Source organism: Talpa occidentalis, unplaced genomic scaffold, assembly GCF_014898055.3.
Source record: "Talpa occidentalis isolate TD23 unplaced genomic scaffold, MPIMG_talOcc4v2.1 talOcc4.3, whole genome shotgun sequence".
NCBI classification, from domain to species: domain Eukaryota; kingdom Metazoa; phylum Chordata; class Mammalia; order Eulipotyphla; family Talpidae; genus Talpa; species Talpa occidentalis.
Genome location: NW_023603184.1, coordinates 146,439,055 through 146,462,157, shown reverse-complemented (window position 1 = coordinate 146,462,157; position 23,103 = coordinate 146,439,055). Strand labels below are relative to the sequence as shown.

Sequence of the window (23,103 nt, the reverse complement as noted above, 5' to 3'; positions counted from 1 at the left end):
GGGAGAGAAGCCCCGAGCCGCAGGGCGCAGGTGTTTGTCTGAGGCCGGCGCTGCTGCAGGGAATCCCTGTGCAACCTCGCTTGACCAGGTGGAGGGAGGGGGAGCCCCTGGAAGCAGGGACCGCTGGGCCCAACCCAACAGGGTGATGTCCTTGCGGGGTGGTGGGGGTGGGGGAGAGAAAGCTTCAGGCGGAAGAGGGGGGTCAGCTGCCCGGTTGGGACACAGGGAGCACGTCACCTTTCCTTGGCCTGTGCACCCATCCCCAGGAGGCACCCGCCTGGTGACACGGGCCAGCCCCCCGGCCTGGGGAGGGGCCTGCTCAGGTGGTCCAGGGAAGGGCCACAGGAGGGTCACGGGCAAAGGCAGAGCTGAGGGCAGGAGCGAGGCCAGGGAGAAAGTGGGGGGAGATCAGGGAAGGGGGACGGGCAGGGCAGGGGCAGCAGGGGCTCCAGGGGACCCCAGGAGGGCAGCAGGCCTTGCAGCTGAGCAACAGGAGGTTGGCTGGGGGGAGGGGGCAGGAGGAGGGCCGGGCCAGGGCCCAGAGAGAGGGGCCGCAGGAGGCTGAGGGGGGGGCAGGCACTGAGGCCGGGGCAGGGGCCGTTTTCTCTCTCCGTGGTGGCCGATGAGCAGCGTAGCGGGATGGTGGCTCTGGAATCTGCGTCTGTCTGCCGTCCCCCCTCAGAGGAAGAGCCCCAGAGAGTCCTGGTGGCTTCGCCTGAGCCCACTGCAGAGAGGAGGAAGCCGAGGTCCGGATGAGCCTGCTGGAGGCAGGGCCTGGGCGGGCAGGGGTGCTTTGTCACGGGAGGCCGGGAGGCCGGGGTGTGGAGGTACCAGGGGTGGGATGAGGAGCCGAGTCAGGGCGAAGCTCGCCGAGTTAGCCACCTGGGCTGCAGGGGCCCCTGGCGGCTGGAAGGCGCAGGCTTGGGCAGCCCCTGGGGAGTCTGCCTTGTGATTCACACCCCCCCTGAGTTCAGAACTGAGGGTGTTGTGAAGTGGGGGCCTCCGTGCTTCCCTCCCGCGCGTCTTCATACGCACGTTCCTTTCATTGAGAAGGTGCTGCGCCCTTATGTCAAGGCACGCTGGAAACGGTTCCCTCCTCAACAGCTTTTCCTCCCCGTTACGTGATGTGCGCGACGTACCAGGATTTCATGAACCTTTACAGAAATCTCTGATTTAAAGTTGTCAAATGCATAAATGACGACTTGGGGTCACAAATACCCTCCACTTTGTGAGCAGGTTCTACCTTCAAACCACCAAGTTCCAAAGGGAAGACAGCTGTGCTCCTGTGCAAGAGTCTGGCATTTCTCTCCCCGGACACTCACAACGGCAGTGCCAGCTCGCAGGAGGCTGGGGGGGTGGAGGGGGGGCAGGAAGACGGGGCAGGAGCGGGAGGTCTCAGAGACACTGTGTGTGTGTGGGGAGGGGGCGGTTCTGACTGCTCTGGTTTGAGGACAAGGAGGCCAAGGCTCAGGCCCCACGAACCAGGTTTTCTCTGGGAAGCTGGAGGCAAGGCTGCTGTGGAGGAGGGGGAGCAGGGAGGGGGGTCAGGAGAGAGGGAGGCTAGGGTGGGGCTGAGCTCCCCCAGGAGGGGTGCTGGTATTCCAAGACCACCCTTTCAGCAGTTCCCTTGCAGATTGGGGTGGTCTTTTTCAGGGACTCAGTGGTCTGGGGGGTGAACACTTGGGGAGGCCGACCCAGGCTGGGGTGAACTGAGCAGTGAAGAAACTGGGGTGGAGGGTTGTGTACCACCCCCCTGATGTGGGGGGAGGTGCCAGGCAGAGTGGGCTTTTAGGAGCTGAGGGTCTCCACCTCATGCCTGTGGGGATCAGGGGGCCCAAGGGCAGGAGGTGAGAGGAGAGAGGTGGCACCCTGGGGGCCGAAAGACGAGGGGAGGTGGAGTTTTTGGGGAATAAAGCCCAGTAGAGGAGCAGTTGCAGCCGGGACTGGAGGTGCAGGCGGGCTGCTGTGTGTTGCTGCTCTTAATAACGGGGTCACCTTGGGAAAGTTGTTAAGCCTCAGTGGGGTGGCCCTGCCTCCCGGGCCTGGCAGGGACTGGCGCCACAGTTACGTGCTCTGCTCCCCAGCACTTCTGGGCCTGGGTTCTCTCCTTTGCAGACGCTCCTCCTGTTACAGGGCAGGGAGAGGCGCAGCCCAGACCCCGCAAACCTGCCTGCTCTACATGGGTTCTGCCATCCGCCGCATCAACACAAACCACATGAGACTTTACTGGGAAGGAACTTGAATACAACTAGGAAACAACACAGGAAAGCAAAGACAGTTTCTAAATCAGGCACCCAAAGTGACCCGTCCCCTCGTGGGTAAAAGTCCACCCAAATGGGGTTGGCCCAGAGAAAGACCCCAAAGCCTGCCCCGAGTCTAAAGCACCTTCCAGTGGGGACCCCCAGAAAAGGGTCAGAAACAACCAGACAAGTCTGAGGGGAAACAAGCAAACAACATCAAGACCAAAACTGCCATGGTCACCTCCCCACGGGGCTCACCCACATCTGTGTCACCCCGTCCACAACCAGAAGGCAAGCGCAGCTTCTTCACGTGTCTCTCGGCTCCATGTGCCTCTGTTACAGGGCAGCCCCGATATAAAACGGGTGGCCTGGCCGTGGGTCCTCACCCGCGCGCTTACAAGGGACTTATGAATACTCCACTGCAGACACACACAGAAGGTTCATAAAAGGTTTATTTACAAGGGGAGGGGAAATGAGGAAATGTACAGCTCAGGGAGAAAATAGGGAAATAAAGTCTTTCATGCGTCCTACCCGATCTGCCGACCTGGAACCCTAATGGCACTCTGAGAGCTGGCGGAGAGCCACGAGCTGGCGGGGAGCCAAAAGGGCGCCCCCCAAAGCCCACGTGTCTGGTTTATACCAACCCTGGCTGCTTAACTCCACCCTCAGGTCCCAGCCACCTCCTTTTGGTGGTGACGGGATTTGTCTTTCCCAGTGTCCTCATGGCTTCGGTCTGGAGAGTGGGTGGCGTCCACAAAGCCTGCATGGGATTAGCTCAGGACATCCTTTCCCCCCAACACCTCCTCCAGGGCTCCTTCTGGCTCCATCCTGCTCCTTCCTTCCTCAGTCTCCTCTGCAGCTTCTTCTCTCCCTGCTCAGCTCCGCCCTCCTTTTGGGCGGGGCAGGGAACCAGGAAACTCCCCCTTTCCTGGGGACGCCCCTGTTACACTCTAGGCCAAGGTGGCATGGGTAGGGTGACATGGGTGGGGGGCGGTGAGCCGACTGGCCCTGAGCAGGCCGCATACCTGGTGGAGGTACTTTTGCAGCCCTTAGCCAAGTCCCCTTGAGCGGTGGGGGCTTGGGGTGTGTGGGGGAGAAGACTGAGCCAGGAGTGGGGGTGACCTGGAAGATATCTGATGACAGTAAGAGCAGAGGTGGGGACTCCACGCTGGGGAGAGAGGCTCTTTGAACAAAGGGTTTGCCTGAGAGCAGGGAGGAGCCCCCACACTTAGCGGGGAGGGGGGCTGGGGCCCTCTGCCAGGACCTGCAGACCTTTGGTATTGGAGCAGCATTTTCATCTTCCAACCCACGAGTGAAAAAAAAATCAGAATTAATTCAAGATTCCCAGGAGGAAGCGAACGCCATGGAACTGCGGGGGCGCTGGCTGTGAGAGGCTCACCACGCTCTTGGGGACGAGGACATGTTGCATCAAGAGTAACAATTTCCATGCAGCAAAGATAAAAAATATCTAGGAGTGAGGGAGGCGAGGGAAGGGATGAAATGGGGAGAAAACACAGAAAATAAGGACAGATTTAATAACTAAGTATCAAAGACCATGAACTCCTGATGGACGCGAGGGCGAAGGCCGCAGCGCACTTTACACGACAGGAAGCAAAGGTCACCACATCCCTCCCTCCGTGCCCCGGGAAATATACACGCTTCACCCAGCAGCTGTGGCCTCTGGCACCTGCCAAGGTCAAGAGGTGAAAAGCAGGAGGGGGAGGGGACGCCCCAGGGTTCGGCCCAGAACCCCTACTCACCCCTGGGGTTAGATCCCGAAGACACCCAGACAGCACAAGCCATAACCAGACCCTGAGGGCTTCACTGGAGGTTCCAGCGGGACAGCACAGCTCCTGACTGAACAACGTCTGAAGGCTTTCCTCTCACCCACCCCGCACACAGCTTCCACCCCGCACACAGCTTCGGGAGGGATGCACTTGGAGTGCTGAGAGAGGGAGGGGCTCCGCCTTGCCAGCCAGATCAGCCCAGTCCACCCTGGCGATCGATCATGGGGTGACCAATGTGCAGCCAGATGACCCTCACATCCACAAGCCACAGCCTGGGGACACTTGCTGAGTGTTCTTAAGACATCAGATGGGCCCCAGGGTGCTGGCCCAGTCAGTCACATAAATCCCAGCCTCTTCCCTACCCACAGTTAGAGGAAGGGATTCTTTGGATGCCCAGGCAGTGAGGGGCCTCTCTGCGTCCTGTAAAAGCCTGGTGTGGGGGCCTCCCTGGTGGCACAAGGGGTTAAGCACCGCACTACGAAGCTATCCGCAGCCACAGCAGCACAAGTTCTATTCCCAGCAAGGGAGCTGACCCACAGGGTGCAGCAGCCCTCTCCTGTCTCCCCGCTGCTCCCCTCAGCAGTGGATTTCAGTAGATCTGCCTGTTCTGCTCCCCGCTCTGGCTCTGGTGAATCCTCTCACCCTCCGGCACTTCTGACTGTACCCAGTGCTTGTATAAATAAATAAATAAAGCTTAAAAAAAAAAAAAAAAAAAGCAACTGCAAGAAATCATAGAAAAATTCATCAACAAATAAAGAACCAGAATGGAGAGGTGGGGCCTCCCTTTGAAGAGGGGTCAGGGGGTGACAGCTTTCTCCGCAGGCCCCAGGACCTGTCTCCTCCCAGCTTTCCCCACGGGTGGCTGCACTCAGGATGCCCAAACCCGGAGGGACCCCTCTCCTTGGCTTGGCCCGCCAGTGGCCCCTGGGGAGGGACTGCCAGGGCCCTGTGCTCCTGCCAGGCTCTGCCTTGGGGGGCAGGGTGTGAACTTTGTCCCACTCCTGGCTCAAGCACAGCAAAGGTGTGATCAGTCACACTGTGAGAGCTGTGGCCTGTCCTGGTTCCCTCCAAGTCTTCACCCAAAGAGGAGGAGCTCACCTCTGGGAGGGACTGGGGAGAGCCAGCTGCCACACATGGGGCATTAGTTTTATCGAGACAGCCACATGCTGGCATGACTCACCCAGACCCCCTCGGGGAGTTCCTGTTCCCACAGATACCTGGAAGCCACAGCGTGGGGGGCATGTAAAATGAGCCCAGGCCCACCCTGGGATGGATCTCGGGGTCCCCCTGGCATGAAGCTCGATGTGCCAGGCCGCATGTCTGCCCAGGCTTTTCCGAATGGCTAGAAACTGTGAAGCTTCCCAGCTGAAAGCCACCCAGGGCCCAAGGGTGAGAAACCACCGGAGAGGTCTCTGTGCACAGGGCCCTGAGGTGCCAGGAGGCCCAAGCCTCATGCAAACCACTGAGAGCCCGGTGCAGAGAAGCCAGGCCCAGGGAGCTGTGTGGAGCCCACAGGGAAGCCAGAGCAGGGCCTGAGACACCCACCCCGCACCTGGGCTGGCCGGGGAGACTCACCCGGGCCCTCCCTCCTCAGTATGAAGGTGTCGGGCACCACCTTTCTGTGGACGGCCTGGGCCGCTCAGCTGAGCACGTCTGGCGGGTGAGATGTTTCCTTCTGTTCCAGGGCTTTCCTCGCCCCGTCTTGGGGTGGTTCTTGACATTGTGTGAGCGCGCGGACCCTCCGAGAGCGCCAGGAAGTGTCGCCCCTCTTCCTGGAAACTCCTGTCAGGGCGACACTGCAAGCCCCTCGCAGCCCCAGCCCCGGAGGAGGAGCCCTCCCCAGGCAAGGCTGGTGCAGAGGCGCGCCCGCGCTCAGCACCTCCGACCCACGCCCTCATTTCAGCGAAGAGGAAGCTGGGCCCAGAGTGGGAACCGAGTCTCCCCAGAACAGCTGATTAGCAGCAGCCGGTGCCCCGCAGAGCCGACCTCGCGCCTCGCACCGACCCGCTGCAGGTAACAGCCCGGGCGGGACGGCGCGGCCCGGCAGGCTCGCGTGCTGCCCCGACGGGACGGCGGTGACCCCGAGGCCCGCTGGCCGGGCTCCGTCCACACCTGCCCTGCCCCCAGGGCCTTTCCAGGGGGCCGGGGCCTCCCCTCCGCGACAGCTGCAGGCGGGGGCTGCGCCCCCATGACCGACACTTCCCAGAACCCTCAACTTCCTCCCGCTTTGACTCAGGCGGTGGCACGTCTCAGCGGGGGCACCGCTCAGGGGCGCAGGACCTTCCTTGGGGGCGCCCGGCTTGCGTGTCGCCACCCCCTCGTCCCAGCTGCTGCACCCTGAAATTTATCTGGGAGAGCCCCGAAAGCAGCAGCTCGCACGCGCTCGGCCCGGTTCGCCACCCCGAGTCCGGGGCTCGGACATGTCCCCCCCGCTGCGTGCAGCGCCTCTGAGGTGGGGGTGCAGCGCCCCCCCACAGGCTCCGGCGCCGCAGGGACGGACGTGCGGCCGGGCCCCGGGCAGCTCCGCGCGGCGCCCGCCGTCTCCGGGCGGGTGGGGGACGGGGCGGCCTGGAGAGGGAGCCCGGAGGACTCCGGCCGTCTCCGGGGCGCGGGCGGGGGCCGGCGGCGCTGCTGCACGCGTTTGGGGCAGCCGGGCAGGGAGGGGCCCCGCGGTCCCGGGTCCGGCCTCGCCTCCTCCAGCCCCGGGCGCGGGGAGGCGCCCCCGGCGCTGCAGCCGCCCCCACCCCGGGGCGGGCCCAGGGCGGCCGCGCGGTCCCGGCGGGACTCGCCCTCCTCGACGGCTCTCGGCTCCCACCTGCGGGGAGACCGGTGGGGGGCCGGGACGCGGGTGTTCGAGGGAAGGGACCGGTGGGGGGCCGGGACGCGGGTGCTCGAGGGAAGGGACGAGGCGTCCGGTGTTTCCTCCAGGAGGGGCGAGAGGCAGGGGGCGAGAGGGCGCTGGGGAGCCGGGAGCCGAGGCGCGAGGACGGGGCGGGCGGCCGGGCGGCTCGGGCTGCTGCGGGCGCGGGGCGGGAGCGGAGCCCGGGGCTCAGCCCTGCACCCTGCGCACCCGCAGCCCCGGAGCCTCCCGTCGGACCGGTCACCCCTCCCGGGAGGCGCCGGCCCCGCAGAGCCGCCGCCTCCCGCCCCCCAAGCTCCCGGCTCAGCGCCGCGAAGTGCTGCAGAGTCAGGGGAGGCTGTGGGGTGCTTTGCGCCCCTATGTCTTTCTCCTTCTTGCTTCGGTTCCCCCAAAGCCCCACTCAGAGGAGGGCTGGGGAATTTATTTATTTTTAAAGATTGATTGATTGATTGATTGATTTATACAAGAGCCAGGGCGCAGGCCAGACTTGGGGGTGGGGGGTGAGAGGACTCACCAGAGCCAGAGCGGGGAGCAGAACAGGCAGAGGGACTGACTCCACGGCTGAGGGGAGCAGCGGGGAGGCAGGAGGGGTCTGCTGGGCCCTGCGGGTCAGCTCCCCGGCAGGGGATCTCACTGTGGCTGCGACAGCTTCCAGTGCTGAGACTCTGACCCCTGCGCCCCCGCGGGTTGTGGTCTCCCTTGTGTTTTCTGGAAACACCGAGGGCAGGAGGGCTGGGTTCATGGGAGTCAGGTAGCTGGGTTCAGATGCCCCAGCTGTGCAGACACAGGCTAGGAGCCGCCCCAAGTGGGACTGGGTTCCCCGAAGGCCCAGGGGTTCCCCGGGGAACAGGCAGCCTAGGGGGTCAGCCCAGAGCACCGCCACCCTGGCAGTAAGAAAGCGGCCCCGGGAGGCTGCCAGTTCCCAGGGCGCCCCGGGCAGTTAGGAGGAGGAAGCTGCTGAGACCCAGCACCAGCTGAGGCCTTGGGCACCGAGTCCAGCCCTCCCCACACACAGGTATTTTCTCTCCTTTTCATGAGAAAATATTAATATAGTGAAAGAAGATGCCATTTCAGAACTGAAAACAAACCAAAAAAAGCCCCCCGTGCATGTGAATTCCCTTTACAGCCTTCTGGATGGAAGGACCCCCTGCCTTTGCTTGCACGCCTGGGGTGGGGTGCACGCCAGGGCTCACTAGGACGGAAGGGGCGCTCTCTCTGTCCCCAGACTCTCCGCCGCAAGGCTGCTGTCTGCGGGCCGGGGCGGCTCCTTGTGTGTCCCCTGGACTCAGCCCGCGGAGCTTGTCTTGCTCCTGGAGGATGTAATGTGCGTGTCCCTTCACGGGTCGTCAGTCACTCTAGTTCCTTCTAAGTAGAGGACAATTGCTTATCTGTAAAAGGTCCTGTTGCACAATGATGTAAAACATAAAAAAAAATTTTAAAAAGTTCCTGTACTGTGACTTCCCAGGCACCGGTGCAGCTCCCGCAGACAGCCTGGAGCCGGGGTGGTGGGCGCAGTGCAGAGCGCGAAGGGTGGTGTTTTCTCCGTGGTCTGAGACGAGAAGGGGAGAACGTCACTGCCGTGGAGAACCGGCCAGGAGCAGGGAAGGGACAAATGCACCGCAAGACGCTCAGCCTCTCCCAGGGAGTGTTCCCTCCGTCGGACCTGGAGTCCCACCCACGGGCTCCGCACCACTAACCGGGCTCTCCGGCTCTCCATTTCTCTGTCTTCTTGATGGACGACAGTCTAAGAAGGGAGGATTAAGGTCCCTAGCTACAACCGTATTTCCATTTCTACCTCTTTTTGTATTTCTGGCAAGTTCCTATTATGTATTTCTTTGCTATGCCGAGTGGAACATACATTGAGTATTTTAATGATTTATTGTAACTTTCACCTTTGTGAAACACCTCTGTGTTTCTCTCTCAATTCTTTTTACTAAAAAAAAATAATCACTTGTCCTAATCCCTTTTTCCTGGGATTCTGTGCGCCTAATAAGCCATGGTCTACCCTATCCGTTTATTCTATCTGTGCTTTTTTGTTTTTCCCTTGTTTCTTACTGGCAAAGATGATTAATTTGTTAAAATGGTGCCCCCCACCCCCTTTAGAAGAGTATTAATATTACACTGTTACATGCCTGTGAGTCTCCATGGGTCCCACAGACGCTCTCCACTGTCTATGAGACCCTGGAGTTTTCCACTTTCAGTTTGTGTCTTGACTTTTCTCTTTCTTCTGTACCTTTAAAATAATTTAACCTAAACACCTAATTTAGAAAATATCTTAATTTCAGCTTCTACATTTGTTTCTAGCAACAGCTCTCCAAACTTTAGGAGATTTAAATACATAATTAAATTTAAATAGTTACTATATTTAAATACAATCCACCCACTCATCATTGTTAATCTAGCATCTTGAGTCTCTCTTACGTTGCTTTTTGTGTTATCACAATTTTTATGATGTGATGACTGACCAGGGATGGATGCAAGTTTTCTTTTGCTCTCTGATCAGATCTTGCTGCCATTCTCCCGTCTCTCAGGCGACACCTGCTTGCTCAGCTGTCACTTCCAATGCTGTCACTTGGTGCTTTGTTTCCCAAGCCCTTAAGAAGCTTCATGTTGAAATATTCATCTTTGATCTGGCAAGATTTATGCCTCATTAGCTGAGCATTGGCTCACCATGCATTTCTTTTCATTTTATGTAACCCTCACCCTTCCCCTTTCACCCCCTACCCAGTTCCCCCCTGTGCCTCCAACAGCTAACCAGACTTTTCTTCTTTTAAGGAAAAGTCACATCTATTCTTTTCTCCTTGACCCCCAGCATTTAATAAATTTTTCAAAATTTGTAAATTGTTTTCATAATACCATCAATTAGAAAAATGCACACACAGGGCCTCCCTGGTGGCGCAAGTTCAATCCCTGGTGGCCAGGGAGCTACCCACATGGCGAAGCAGACCTCTCCTATCTGGCCCGCTGCTCCCCTCCGCAGTGTATTTCAGTCAGTCTGCCTGTTCTGTTCCCCGCTCTGTCTCTAGTGAATCCTTTTACCCGCCTGCGTCTCTGGCCTGTACGCCAGCTCTTGTGTGCATAAATAAATCAATCTTAAAAAAAAAAAGAAAAATGCACGCACAAAAACAGAGAAATATAAAAGATCGTAAAATTACACACCATCTAACAGACTAATCAATATTTGGCACGTGGAAATTTTTTTTGAGGTTTTCTTTTTCCTGATGCGTGGGGTTTTAAAACCATAGTTGAAATCATTCTGAACATATAATTCTGTAGTTTGTGGGTTTTATACTTCACAGTCAGCATAAACATAGCATAGAAAAATTTTCCATTGAGTAGATTTACCATAGTGAAATCCAGCTCTTGTTGACATTTAAAGTGAACGTATTTCACAAGATTTCTATGACTTGTAATAGAAGTTGTCAAATCCTCTGCCAGTTTTTCTATTTGAGTCTTGATAGTATGCGTTTCTATATATTCTCCACAGAGAAGGAACATCATGTATCTATTTGTTGCATTTTCTTTCCTCCAGTAAGTTATTTGATGCTCAAATTTTTTAGTATAAACAAATTTTCTGTTTCTGCAGTCAAACCTCTTTTTTCTTGGGTTTTTTCAATACTCTAAGTTGACAGAGTTTCTCCTTCTACTGATTTTATCATTTATCAAATTTTATTTTTTTAAAGATTTATTTATTTAGGCATATAAGAACTGGGGTGTAGGCCAGAGATGGGGGGGTATGTGTGAGAGGATTCACTAGAGACAGAGTGGGAAGCAGAACAGGCTGATCTACTGAAACACACTGCTGAGGGGAGCAGCGGGGAGATAGGAGAGGTCTGTTGCATCTTGTGGGTCAGCTGCCTGGCTGGGGACGGAACTCGTGCTGCAGTGGCTGGTGATAGCTTCATAGGTTGTGTCTTAACCCCTTGCACCAGCAGGAAGGCCCCATTTACTAAATTTTCATTTGAGGATCTAAGTTGGTTCTTTTTTTTTTTTTAAGACTTATTTTTATTTATTTATACATGCACTGGGTACAGTCAGAAGCATGGGAGGGTGAGAGAATTCACCAGAGCCAGAGCGGGGAACAGAACAGGCAGAAGGACCGAAGTACACTGCTGAGGGGAGCAGCGGGCGGCAGGAGAGGTCTGCGCGCCATGTGGGACCCTCCTCCGGTGGCCGGGGAGCAGCCGGGGATCGAACCGGCACTGCAGAGGCTGCGGGCAGCTTCGCAACCCAGCGCTCAACCGCTGCGCCACCGGGGAGGCCCCTATGAATTTTTTTTAACAACTTGTCCAGAAAGTTCTTGTCACTCTTGGTTACATCCTCAACATTTTACTTTGTAGTTCTGACTTTACTTTTAAGTAGTGAATTTTATTTCATATTTTCTAGGTTTCTGTGTATTATGGTCAGAGAATTCAAACAACATAATTTCTGCTTTTTTTTTTTAGATTTATTTATTTATGCATACAAGAGCTGGGGCACAGGCCAAGAGATGCAGGGGGTGAGAGGACTCACCAGAGACAGAGTGGGGAGCAGAACAGGCTGATCCACTGAAAAACATTGCTGAGGGGAGCAGTGGGCGAGACAGGAGAGGTCTGCTTCGCCATGTGGGTTTCTCTCTGGAGGGCCGGGGATTGAACTTGTGCTGCAGAGGCTGCGGATTGCTTCAGAGTGCAGGGCTTACCCCCTTGCGCCACCAGGGAGGCCCTTTAATGAAGTTTTTGCTTTTGCTAGCTAAATAACTCATTCTGGCAACTGTTCCTTAGATACCTTGGGGAGAGGGGCAAGGATTGTCTATTTGTTTAAACCAAATCCAGGAGCTATTCATTAAGCTGTATCCACTTTATTATCTGTGTGATTCTGTATCCTAATTTATATTATCTCCTTGGTCTGTCTGGTTTACGGCACATTAAGTGGTTGCTGCAAGGTGTTTTGGCCAATGGTTCTTTCAATTGTCACATACCGGTACCTCATGGACTTTCATACAGTGTCGCTGGTGCATGAGATTACTACGCTTGCTTTCAAATTTCTCTTTCATGAATATAAAATGAACCTTCTTAGTCCTGATGTTGGTTTCACTCTTAGAGTCCACGATGCTACTTGTAAGTATTGCCACTCTGGCTTCTGTGTGCTTGTCTTTCTCTGCTGTATCATCATCAGACTTTGACTTTGAACTTGTCATCAAGTGTGCCCTTTATAAGCAACAGACTTGAATTTTATTGCCATTGAATTGAAAAAGTAAGTTAATAAAGGAAAGTTTGAGTTTTGTATTTTCTGTTGTCGTTTCTATACTAACTTTCTTTTTCCATTCCATTTACTGATTTGCTATGCAATCTGCTTGTTTCCCTTTATCTCCTTTTGAAGACAGGCATCTATTTTTAATTGTCAGTGGTTACTTCAAGGCTAGAAAAAAATTCTTGTAATTTCTATAATTATCAACATGCAAAAAAACCCAAGTGGTAACTTTTAATTCCCTTTTATGAAGCATTTGCTTTACCTGGTCATTACCCTCCACTGTCCACACACCGTACTACCCAAGGACATTCTTCCTTCTGTGTGTGTATATATATACTTTTAATATTTATTTATTTATTTATTTATGCATACAAGAGTGGGGGTACATGCCAGAGATGTGGGGGGTGAGAGGATTCACCAGAGACAGAGTGGGGAGCAGAACAGGCAGATTGACCTAAGTACGCTGCTGAGGGAAGCAGCGGGCAAGTCAAGAGAGGTCTGCCCCGCCATGTGGGTTTCTCCCTGGCCAGCTGGGGATCGAACTCATGCTGAAGAGGCTGCAGATTGCTTCATAGTGCAGTGCTTAACCCCTTGCACCACCAGGGAGGCCCCTTCTGTTAATATATTTAAGACATCACGTCTTGTCTTTTTTTATAGGACATAGATGATTTCTTTTACAATTTTTTCCTTTTAATTTAAAATGGTTAACTATATTTATTGTAACATCTCTTCCCATAGTTTCCTGCTTTTAATGCTTGGCTTCAAGCTTTTCTACCTTGACGTCTTCATTCTTCATTCTTGTCATCTCTTGGAACTCTAAATGTTCACCTCTTGGAAGCATTTTTTTCCTAGAAGTAACACATACTTGCGGGGGCTTCTCTGCTCCTTACTCCTGAACAGCATCCTATTAGGCATGAAATTCTGACACCCAGATGTTCTCCCTCAGATCTGGGGCTCATGATCAGAGGTGGCTCAACTAGGACCAAGGATCGTGTGGTTTATTCACAGATGCTTGAAAGACACTGACAGGGAAGAGCGGGACACCTGGGAGCGGCTCTCCTTCTGTAAACGTCCGGAGAGTGCCTCCTCCTCCAGTTCTCATCTCTGTGGTTCGCTTCTTCCCACTTCTCAGGTGCCCAGATGCTGGTGATGAAGAAGCATCATCTGGATCTATTCATGGACCCATTTGTTTGACTCTTGCCCTTTACTTCATTCAGTTCTCTTTCCTACCTTGTGTGAGGCTGGGCCCAAGGCGCATTCAAATCCTATGGGGAAAAAAAGGGACCCCCCACATCTTGGTGGAAGAAAGAGAACACACTAGATAGACTAGTTAAGAATGGCAGCTGGGATCCAATGCAAGTGGCAGCATTGGGGTGGCCTCATTAGTGGTGATCAGGTGACCCCCAGCTGCCTGCCTGCCAGCCCAGACCCTTCAGCTCTTCAACGATGTTAACTCGGAGGCCAGGTTCTCCTTGGGCTGCTTCCAGCTCGTGTTGACTCTGGGCCCTTCTGGTGAGACGTAGGACTCCTTCATGGGGTGACCCGTGCTCAGGGGCTCTCCAAAGGCCTGTCAAAGCTGCACTGCCATCCTCAGCTCTTTCCGCCTGGCGACTTCTTTCCCTCTCTCCTTCCCTGGTGCCACACTCCATCGTGATCCGAAGCTTCTCTGTCTGCTCCTGCTCCACATGCCCTTTATCTGCTTTGAGCAGTATCCTAATAAATCCCCCAGGTACACATAACAATGTTTTGGATTAATGACAGGCACAGATACAAAGGGGGTCCCTATGTAGAGCCTGGAGGTGTCTGGTGGGTGGTCACATGTTGGGGTGTGTAAATACACCCTGTGACGTTCGCACGATGACGAAATCATCTAACTTCCCACCTCTCAGACATATCCCTGTTGTTAAGCAGAGCAGAGCTAAGGTGGGTTAGTGCCTGCCTCAAAGCTTCTATCCCCGACCCACTGAGCGGTGTGAGGTGGCTGCTGGGCTGGAATGGGAGCTGTCAGTGGGCCAGGTAAATGATCAAGTGCGGAGATGTCAGTGCCCCCACTCCACGGGGACTGGTTTTTACTGCAGTTCATCTTTGAGAAAAATGACTTTCATCTCTGCTGCGGCCTGGAGTCTTTTTCATCTTATTCCGGTAAAGCACCTGATCTTTTTTTAATAAAGATTTTAAACAATGATCCCCTTGTACTTGCAGAGGGAATTCAAGTAGACTGATTTTTCAGATTCTCTGCTCATGCCACCATTAGTGGGGAATTTTTTAACTTCTTTTTTTAAAAAAAGATTTATTTACACAGACAAAAGCTGGGGTGCAGGCCAGAGATGGAGGGGGTGAGAGGATTCACCAGAGACAGAGTGGGGAACAGAACAGGCAGATCTTCTGAAATCCACTGCTGAGGGGAGCAGTGGGGAGACAGGAGAGGTCTGCTGAGCCATGTGGGTAGCTCCCTGGCCGGGGATGGAACTCATGCTGCAGTGGCTGCCATAGCTTCATAGTGCTGAGTCTTAACCCCTTGCACCACCAGGGAGGCCCCAAACTTAATTTCTTGTTGCCAGATCATGAAGCGTTTTCTCTGGCTTCAAAGATTACCATTGGAAAAGTCCCTATTTGCAGTCTGTCCGCAATTCTGAATGGACTTCTAGGACGTTCCCACTGGTGAACATCGACAGCTGAATGGCATGTCTTGTGCACACTCAGACCTGCAGAGTCTGGGTGGGCAGCCCCAGCCCCCGACCTGCAGGCTCCCTTCACCCCCTTGTTTTCCACTGGTTCATTCAACTCAGCTGTTTCAGGTTTAGGTTTGGGTTCTTTGAACATCTTTGATTTTTTTCCTGGTCACTCTTGTTCTTTCTGGGTTTTCACTCCTAGTGTCTGAATCACCGCCCATGGGGAGGATTTGATTCTGGGCTGGCCAGCGTGTGATCGCCGTACGGTGTTACAAAGCTCCTCTCTGCAGCCTTGTTGAATCTCTTTAAACCCAAACTAGTACCTGCTTTTTTTTTGGTGGTTGTTGGTTTTCTGCCATCTCTGACGTTGGAGGGGATGTCTAGCTGACTTAGTCTTCCTCTTTTGTGTGGTACACTTTTAAGTTCGACTGGGGTTAGGTTTTTGCCTGCTTTTCTCATCATTTTTGAAATCTGTTGTGTTGGCTCCAAGTTATTGCACCTTCTTGTTTTGAGAGTGGCCTGTGGGTGTTTGGGCATCCGAAGTCTAGAGCTTTACATATGACGACATGCATTTTCCATGATCTCTCATGGCATAAACCCATAAGAAAAGTTAATACACGGGAAAGTATAGAGTGTTTGGAAAACCACCAACCGAGTTATATATGTTAAATGTCTACCACATAGTACTCAATGCAAGCTGTACATGTGTGCGCGCGCACCCACACCCACCCACCCACCCACACACACACCCACCCACACACACTCCATACTGACTAATCGAGTGATCGCACAGCCACCACATGGGATGCAGTGGCGCCCTTAGAAAAAACAATGATGATGTGGAACAATTTCCAAGAAATATTATAAAGTAAAAAAAAGCGAGGGACAGAGCCGTGGGTACAATAATTTCCAGTTTTATTTATTTTTTATTTTTTTATAAGTAAAATGTGTTTTTTTTTTTTTTAAATAGAGGCATGTTATTTATTTATTTTTTTGTTTGTTTGTTTGTTTTGTTTATACAAGCACTGGGTACAGTCAGAAGCGCGGGAGGGTGAGAGAATTCACCAGAGCCAGAGCGGGGAGCAGAGCAGGCAGAAGGACCGAAGGACACTGCTGAGGGGAGCAGCGGGCGAGACAGGAGAGGTCTGCGCGCCATGTGGGACCCTCCTCCGGTGGCCGGGGAGCAGCCGGGGATCGAACCGGCGCTGCAGAGGCTGGGGGCAGCTTGGCAACCCAGCGCTCTACCGCTGCGCCACCGGGGAGGCCCTAGTTTCCAGTTTTATTTTATTTTATTTTTTTTTTATAGAGGCATGTTTTCTTTCTTTCTTTCTTTGTTTTTGTTTATACATGCACTGGGTACAGTCAGAAGCGCGGGAGGGTGAGAGAATTCACCAGAGCCAGAGCAGAGAGCAGAGCAGGCAGAAGGACCGAAGGACACTGCTGAGGGGAGCAGCGGGCGGCAGGAGAGGTCTGCGCGCCATGTGGGACCCTCCTCCGGTGGCCGGGGAGCAGCCGGGGATCGAACCGGCGCCGCAGAGGCTGTGGGCAGCTTCGCAACCCAGCGCTCAACCGCTGCGCCACCGGGGAGGCCCAGTTTCCAGTTTTAAAGGAAAGTCATGCACACGTATGTATGCAGGTGTGTGTGTGTGTACATGCGTGCGTACTTGGGAGAATGTCTCAAGAAAGTGTGCACTATTACCAGGGTTGTCCTGGGAAGGACAACTGAGGCCCTGGGATTCAGTCCAGGCTGCTTTCTTTTGCTCTTTTGTCCTATTTGCATATCTTACAGTGCTTGGAGTAGCGCTTCAATTGAAGAAAGACTAGTGAAGCAGCAGAGCTCCACTAACAGCTGCTGGTGGCCATGTAGGACCTTGTCACCTCTCTCCCTGCTGAGTCTGGGGCTCTAGCCCCTGATGCTGGAGGACAGGGGTGGCAGCCTAGGGCTGACCCAGCTCACCCAGCAGCCTGCTGGGAGGTGGCTGAGAAGAGCAGAAGCTTGAAGGGCCTCCCGCTTGCAGAGACCGATGTGCTGGAGGCCTCGCACTCAGTGTGTGTGGGGGGGGGCGGTGAGTGGGGAGAGTGGAAGTGGGCCAAATCTGAATTCTCTGTCCAGCGGCAGTGGTTCCGGGGTACAGGGGTGAACATTTCCTGGTTTGGACCTGCCCTGGGTCTGCTATTAAGGACTGAAGGTTTGGAAACCCCATTCATATGTTGGAGCTACTCCCCAGCGTGGTGATGTGTGGAGGTGTTGTGGTGGGGAGGGGATTAGGCCACTGGGTGGGGCGCCCTCATGAATGCGATAAGTGCCCTTAAAAAGGAGACCCCAGGGCCTCTCTGGTGGCACAAGGGATCAAGACACAACCTATGACGCTATCCACAGCCTCTGCTGCACAAGTTTGATCCCTGGCTGGCCAGGGAGCCGACCCACATGGAGCCAGACCTCTCCTGTCTTGCCTGCTGCTCCCCTCAGCAGTGTATTTCAGTCAGTCTGCCTGTTCTGTTCCCCACTCTATCTCTGGCAGATCCTCTCACCACTTGCACCTCTGGCCTGTATCCCAGTTCTTGTATGCATAAATAAATCTTAAAAAAATAAAATAAAAAGGAGATCCCAGAGCTCTCTGGATCCTTCTGAGGTCACAGTGAGAAGCTGGCAGTCTGCACCCCAGAGGGAGTCCCTCACCAAAACCTGACCCTGTGAGCACCCTGATCTTGGACTTTCTGCCTCTGAAACTGCAAGAAACAATGTTGGCTGTTTATATGCCCCCTCAACCATCCACCCAGCCCAACCCCCTCTACGTGTGCTTTTAGAGTAGCCCAAGTAAGACAGCCACTGCCCTGACGCAGAACTCCACAGTCACACACACCACACCCCCAAACTCCCCAGGCTCTCAGGTAAGACCTGCCAGCGCCTGCTTCCCTCAGACCGTGGCCTTGGACGTGAGAAGCCGACATGTGACCTACCTCCTTGTGACGCTGCAGCGTGGTCCTCTTGTCCCCGAGGCCAGTTCGAATTTCCTTCCTGTCTGAAGTGCTCTTCTGGCCCTGGAGACGGCACCCTCTTGCTTCTTTTCTTCCGAAAAGGTCCTTTCCTCCACGCTTAGTAGGGCTCGCTGAGGGGCACAAACTTCAGGCCTTGTATCCTCCCAGAAGGAGCTCCGAGCCTGCCTGGAACCCCAAGCGAGAATGTTAGCGCTTCCCCTGCCTTCCAGCAAGCCCGGCGCCCACCCCAACTCAGCTAAGCTGCCAACCGCTGCTTCGTCAGGGGGCAGTGACCCAGGTTTGTGACCCGCTCTACAGTCAAGGGGGGAGGGCATCTCTGTAGAGCCCGCGGGGCTGCAGGTGGGTGTGAGCCCAGGGATGATGTGTAGGGGGATCTAGGTTTTGGAAATAGAACCTCAGTATCTGGTCAAGCTGCCGCTCAAGTCAGCCCTGCCCTCGCTCTCTCGGTTTCAGATACATGACGTTCTCTCTGTGCCTAAACCAGTGTGGGTCAGGTTTGTGTTGTTCCCCCTTCAGGAGGGGTTCCAACTGAAAAAAATAGGGATGGATACTCATGCTCAGTAAGGTCCTATTTTTCCAGAAGGAAAAGGCCCAGGTGGACAGGTGTGTCTGCATATGTGTGCAGGCACGTGCATGTTTACATGTATATACGTGCCTTAGGTGTGCGTGTACATCTGTGTGTGCTGTGTGTATGTACAGGAGAGAACATGAGTCTGGAATGACATACACAAAAAAGTCAGTGTCTCTCTCTGGGCAAGAGAACTAGAGGTGATTTTCCTTTTCTGTGTTTTCTGTCCTCACCCGGTGAGCGCGCGTTACTGTGTGACAAGGGGATCTATTATTCTCAAGTCACTAGGATCCATCACGTCCAGGGAGTGAGCGGAGCCTCATGTCATCTGCTCTTGCCGTTGTAGGAGGGAGCATGAGCCAAAACTGCACCCTCGATGCCATGGACGAGAAGGTATGGATCCTGCAGCTGGCGGTCTACATCCCCACCTTCCTCCTGGGCCTCGTCCTCAACCCGCTGGCCATCTATAAGTTCAGCTCCTACCTGAGGAAGGGACAGGAGGATTATGCCGCCACCTCCATCTACATGATCAACCTGGCTGTCTTCGACCTTGTGCTGGTGCTGTCACTCCCAGTCAGGGCGTACCTGTCAAAGCCGGGCCACTCCTCGCCCAAAGCGTACTGCACGCTGGTGGAGTGCCTCTACTTCATCAGCATGTACGGGAGCATCTTCACCATCTGCTTCATCAGCGTGGACAGATTCCTGGCCCTCCAGTTCCCGATGTGGGCCAGGAACCTCCGGACCCCCAGGATGATCACAGGGATCTGCTGCATCCTCTGGGTCTCCGTGTTGGCAGGGAGCACCCCCGTCTACAAGTTCCATGAGGAAAAGGACCTAGAGGCCACATGTTTCCGCAACATGAGCAAGAGCACCTGGAGCACCGGGGTCATCATCCCCCTCGAGGTGTTCGGCTTCCTTCTGCCCATGAGCATCGTGGGGTTCTGCTCCTTCAGGACCATTCAGGTCCTGCTCCGCTGTCAGGACGAGCACTGGGCCCAGCACAAGGCCTGCATCCGGACCATCGCGGCCAATCTGGCTGTCTTTGTGGTGTCCTTCCTTCCCGTCCACCTGGGCTTCTTGCTGCAGTTCCTGGTGAGGAATGGCGTCATCGAGCATTGCGGAGCCAAGTGGGCCATCAGCTGCTTCTTGCAGTTGTTCCTGTGTCTCTCCAACACCAACTGCTGCCTGGACATCTTCTGCTACTACTATGTCATCAAAGAAGTCCGCATGGGCATCAAGCTCCGCTGGCCTTCCAGAGTCTTGCTGAGCACCAGGACTCCAGGACCACCAGGGCCTAAGGGAAGAGGCCTCGGGAGCAGGAAGCTCCGCCCCTCGCCCCACTAATGGAGACCGCATCCCATGCCAAGGCTTTCTTTTTTTTTTTTATTTTTTATTAATTTATTTTTTGTATCATTATTCATTTTTAGACAATATTTGCTTCCCCCCCTCCCAGGTGCAGTCCCCGTAGTTTCCTGCCCCAGTGCCCCATGCACCATCACCACAGTCCTCTGGGCTCCGCCCTCCCCACCCTCCGGCCCTCTCCCGCCCCCTCCCAAGGCTTCTGACATGGCGATGACATGTGGCGCATCCCTAGGGTCCTTCCCTCTTGCTGCGCCTCGAGTGCCGTCTCACTCACTGTGCCCCAAAGACCTCTCCCCAGCACCCAGACAGCTCAACACAAACCACCCGCTGTGTGGGGACCTCCGAGGAACCTACAAAGCAGGGCAACGCTTGCTTGCCAGCCCCACAAAGCATGAGGTGTAGACTACAAGAGGATGAGAGCACCTCGACAAGACCGTTTCCCTTGCGCCTGCCTGTCCGTGAGACTAGAAGATTCCGGAAGGGACAAGAGAGGGGCTAGGAAAGAATCAGGAGGGCTGGGACGGGGGAGGGTTTCTGGCAAAGACAGGGCAGTAGACTATAGTGACTCAAACCCCTTTTGAGTTTGGGGGTGCCAGGGTGGAGCAGGCTTGCCTTTTCCAGTCCTTCCTGGAGCTCTGGCGGTCAATGACCTCAGAGATGACAGCAAGTAGGTTGCCTGGGGCACACAGAGAACCCCAAGTTTCCTGTAGGCTTTAGAAAGGGCCAGGTGCCCAGCCAAACCTTCCCACGCCCGCGAGAAGGCTGCAGGACTGGGGGCGCTTTGTGGAAGCAGTGGGGACAGAGCGGAAAGGTGCCAATGACCCCCGAGAGCCACAGGGACACAGGACGGGCCTGGGAAAGGTGCCCGCCAAGGGCTGGGGTGGAGAGCCCCCCCCCCCACGGCGCCTGCCGCATGGAGACGGGGCGCTGGCCCGCGGGAGGGGACGACCCCGGACGAGAGCAGCTGCTCTCCTGACCACGCCGGCGCTGTGACCGGGACTGTTTCCTGAGGACGACGAGAACCAACCAGGCTTGACCGGGGCCAGCCAGAGCACAAGGCAGGGGCGACTTTCTCGCCGCCTGGAGTCCCGGCCAGGCGGCGGGCGGTGGCGGCACTGTCCGGGCAGCTGTCCCTCCGCGGTGGCCGCCAGGAGCCAGGAGTGGAGGAGCCAGCTCCCCGGCACGGGGCTCGAGTCCTGGGCTGGAAACGAAGCTCTTGCGTCCTGGCGGGCGGCGTCTGCGACGACGCAGAGGCGTAGCGGGGAGGGCCGCGTGCCTGTGGGCGACACAGCTGCACCGTGAAGTGAAGGGACTGTCAGGCCAGGTTGCGGGGTGGTCGTGAAGACGAGTGCACGGGACGAGACATGGCAGACTGGATGTGAGCCGGGAGCACTCACCTGCCGGCGGTGGGGGCGGAGGCCGGCCTGCTGTGGTGAACGGAAGGGGCGGCAAGTGTGGGGAAGAAGGGGATTAGGAGAAGGCCCTGACAGAGGAGGCGGGAAGGTTGGGCAATGGCTGTGGGGCTCTGTGAGGGGGGAGTCCTGGGGGGGCAGGCAGGAAGGATGGAGGGCAGAGCTGCTTCCTGCCTCTGAGAGCCCCAATTTGATTGAGGGCCATCAAAGGGCAGGATCCACTTCGCCTACCCCCCTAGGTGGCCAGCTGGTCCTCGGAGGGGCCTCCTTCTGCCCCAGGGCTGCCATCGAGGATTGAATGTTTGCAAACCCCCTTTATATGGGGTGTCTGGAGGGAGGAAGAAAAAGTGGTAACGAAGGGGTAGAAAGGGGCACAGAGGGGCCAGCACAGGGCCCTGGGACCTTAGACTGGGCTTCCAGGAGTCAGTGAGGGGACACCCCTGGCCCTGCTGCCCAAGCCCTGGACACTCCTGCTCACGGCTACACAGTCCGTGGCCACTGGGCAGAGGTGACCGTCGGCCATTCCTGTAAAGCCTGAGGGTGGGTGCAGCAGGACGCGTGGCTGACCGGGTCGGAGCCCGTGGGGTGGCGCTCGGGACCACTCCCCTCCAATTTCTGTTTGCCTGGGGTGGGAACCACCGGTGTGCTGAGGGCTCTTGGTGCTGAACCTGTAACCACCAAGGCGCCGAGGGCCAGACCACTCGTCTTCCAGGTGAGGCCCATGAACGCGGCCTCCTGTCTGGTGGGCACCGCAGCCCCGCCCCAGCCAGATGACCCAGGAGCTGCGTAACTCCAAGGGGGGGGCGTGCAGAGGGATACGGCAGTCTCAGGTTGATGTGGACAGGCAGGTGAGCCTGAGAGACCCCCTGATGGATCCCAATATCTGAGGGGGGCCGAGGGTCCTCTTCTCTCCACATGGGCCCTGTGATCTGAGTCACAGCACCCCACTTACTTGGGTACGAAAGTTCTCTGTGGTAGAACTGGGCTGCTCAGACCCACATGCCCCACGGGTCCTTGCAGCACTGGGCAGGGCCCCGCCCTGCCCCTCAGGCAGTACAGCTTCCACCCAGCTCGAGCTACTTGCAAAGGCCCTGACCCCTCTGCAAGGCCGGGGGGCCAGCCTGAGAGTCCTGCTGCCCTCCTGACCGAAGACACAGAGCCAGTGCCCAGCACCCTCCGCTGCCGGCCCTGCTCGATGCCCCCGAGATCAGAGAGTGACTCTCGCACTTAGATCTGAGTCTTCCCGCACACGAGCCCCGCGGAGCTGGCCAGAGCTCTCAGAGGCCATGAACTGCCAGGTGCTGGCCCCCACAGCCCCTCACTCCTGGCTCCCCACAGTCAGCCACAGCCTGGTGTCCAGCGTTGACTGGATGTCCTCAGTCCTTGACAGATGCTGTGCACTGAACTGTGTCCACCCCTAAAGTCTTAGGCAGAAGCCGTAACTCCAAATGGGGTGGCACTCCGAGGAGGGGCCTTAAGAAGGGCACGAGAAGAAGGTCCAAAGGTGGCGTCCTCGCCATGGGATGAGAGCCTCTTACAGGGCGGGAGGCCAGAGCACGCGCCTCCTCTCTGCGAGGACAGGACAGGGTGGGGCGGGGAAGGCAGCCTTCTGTGGCCTGCGGAGAGCCTCAGCAGACACCAGCCCTGCTGGCACCTTGATCTTGGACTCCAGCCTCCAGGTCCGCCACAAGTCCTGTTGCTAAAGCCACCCACCATGGGATTTTGCTGTGGCGGCCTGAGAAACTAACCCGACAGTCCTCTGCTAACCCAGGAGCCATCTCACTTCTGGGCCACATGCCCAGCCTCCCCCTCCCCCCCCTCCCATGTCACCCCCAGGGAGGATTTGACTTGGAGAAATGCTAGTCCCCAAAGTTCATTATCAAGTTAATTCCTCTTGAGTCCCTCCCTGGGGGCCCTAAAAACCTGAGTGTCATTATATTAATGCTCTGCAGCTGCACAGGTTATTAATG

General features: G+C 55.7%; 1 protein-coding gene across 1 annotated transcript in view; it reads left to right on the top strand.

Moving 5' to 3' along the window:
• GPR55 (G protein-coupled receptor 55) overlaps nucleotides 1-20,801 on the top strand; it is a 37,779-nt gene extending 16,978 nt beyond the window's left edge. The window contains exon 2 of the mRNA XM_037524198.2: nucleotides 18,706-20,801. Within this exon, the coding sequence (XP_037380095.1) occupies nucleotides 18,714-19,703 (990 nt within the window). The 5' untranslated portion in view covers nucleotides 18,706-18,713 and the 3' untranslated portion in view covers nucleotides 19,704-20,801. The remainder of the gene's footprint in view (nucleotides 1-18,705) is intronic.
• The last annotated feature ends 2,302 nt before the right edge of the window (nucleotides 20,802-23,103 follow it).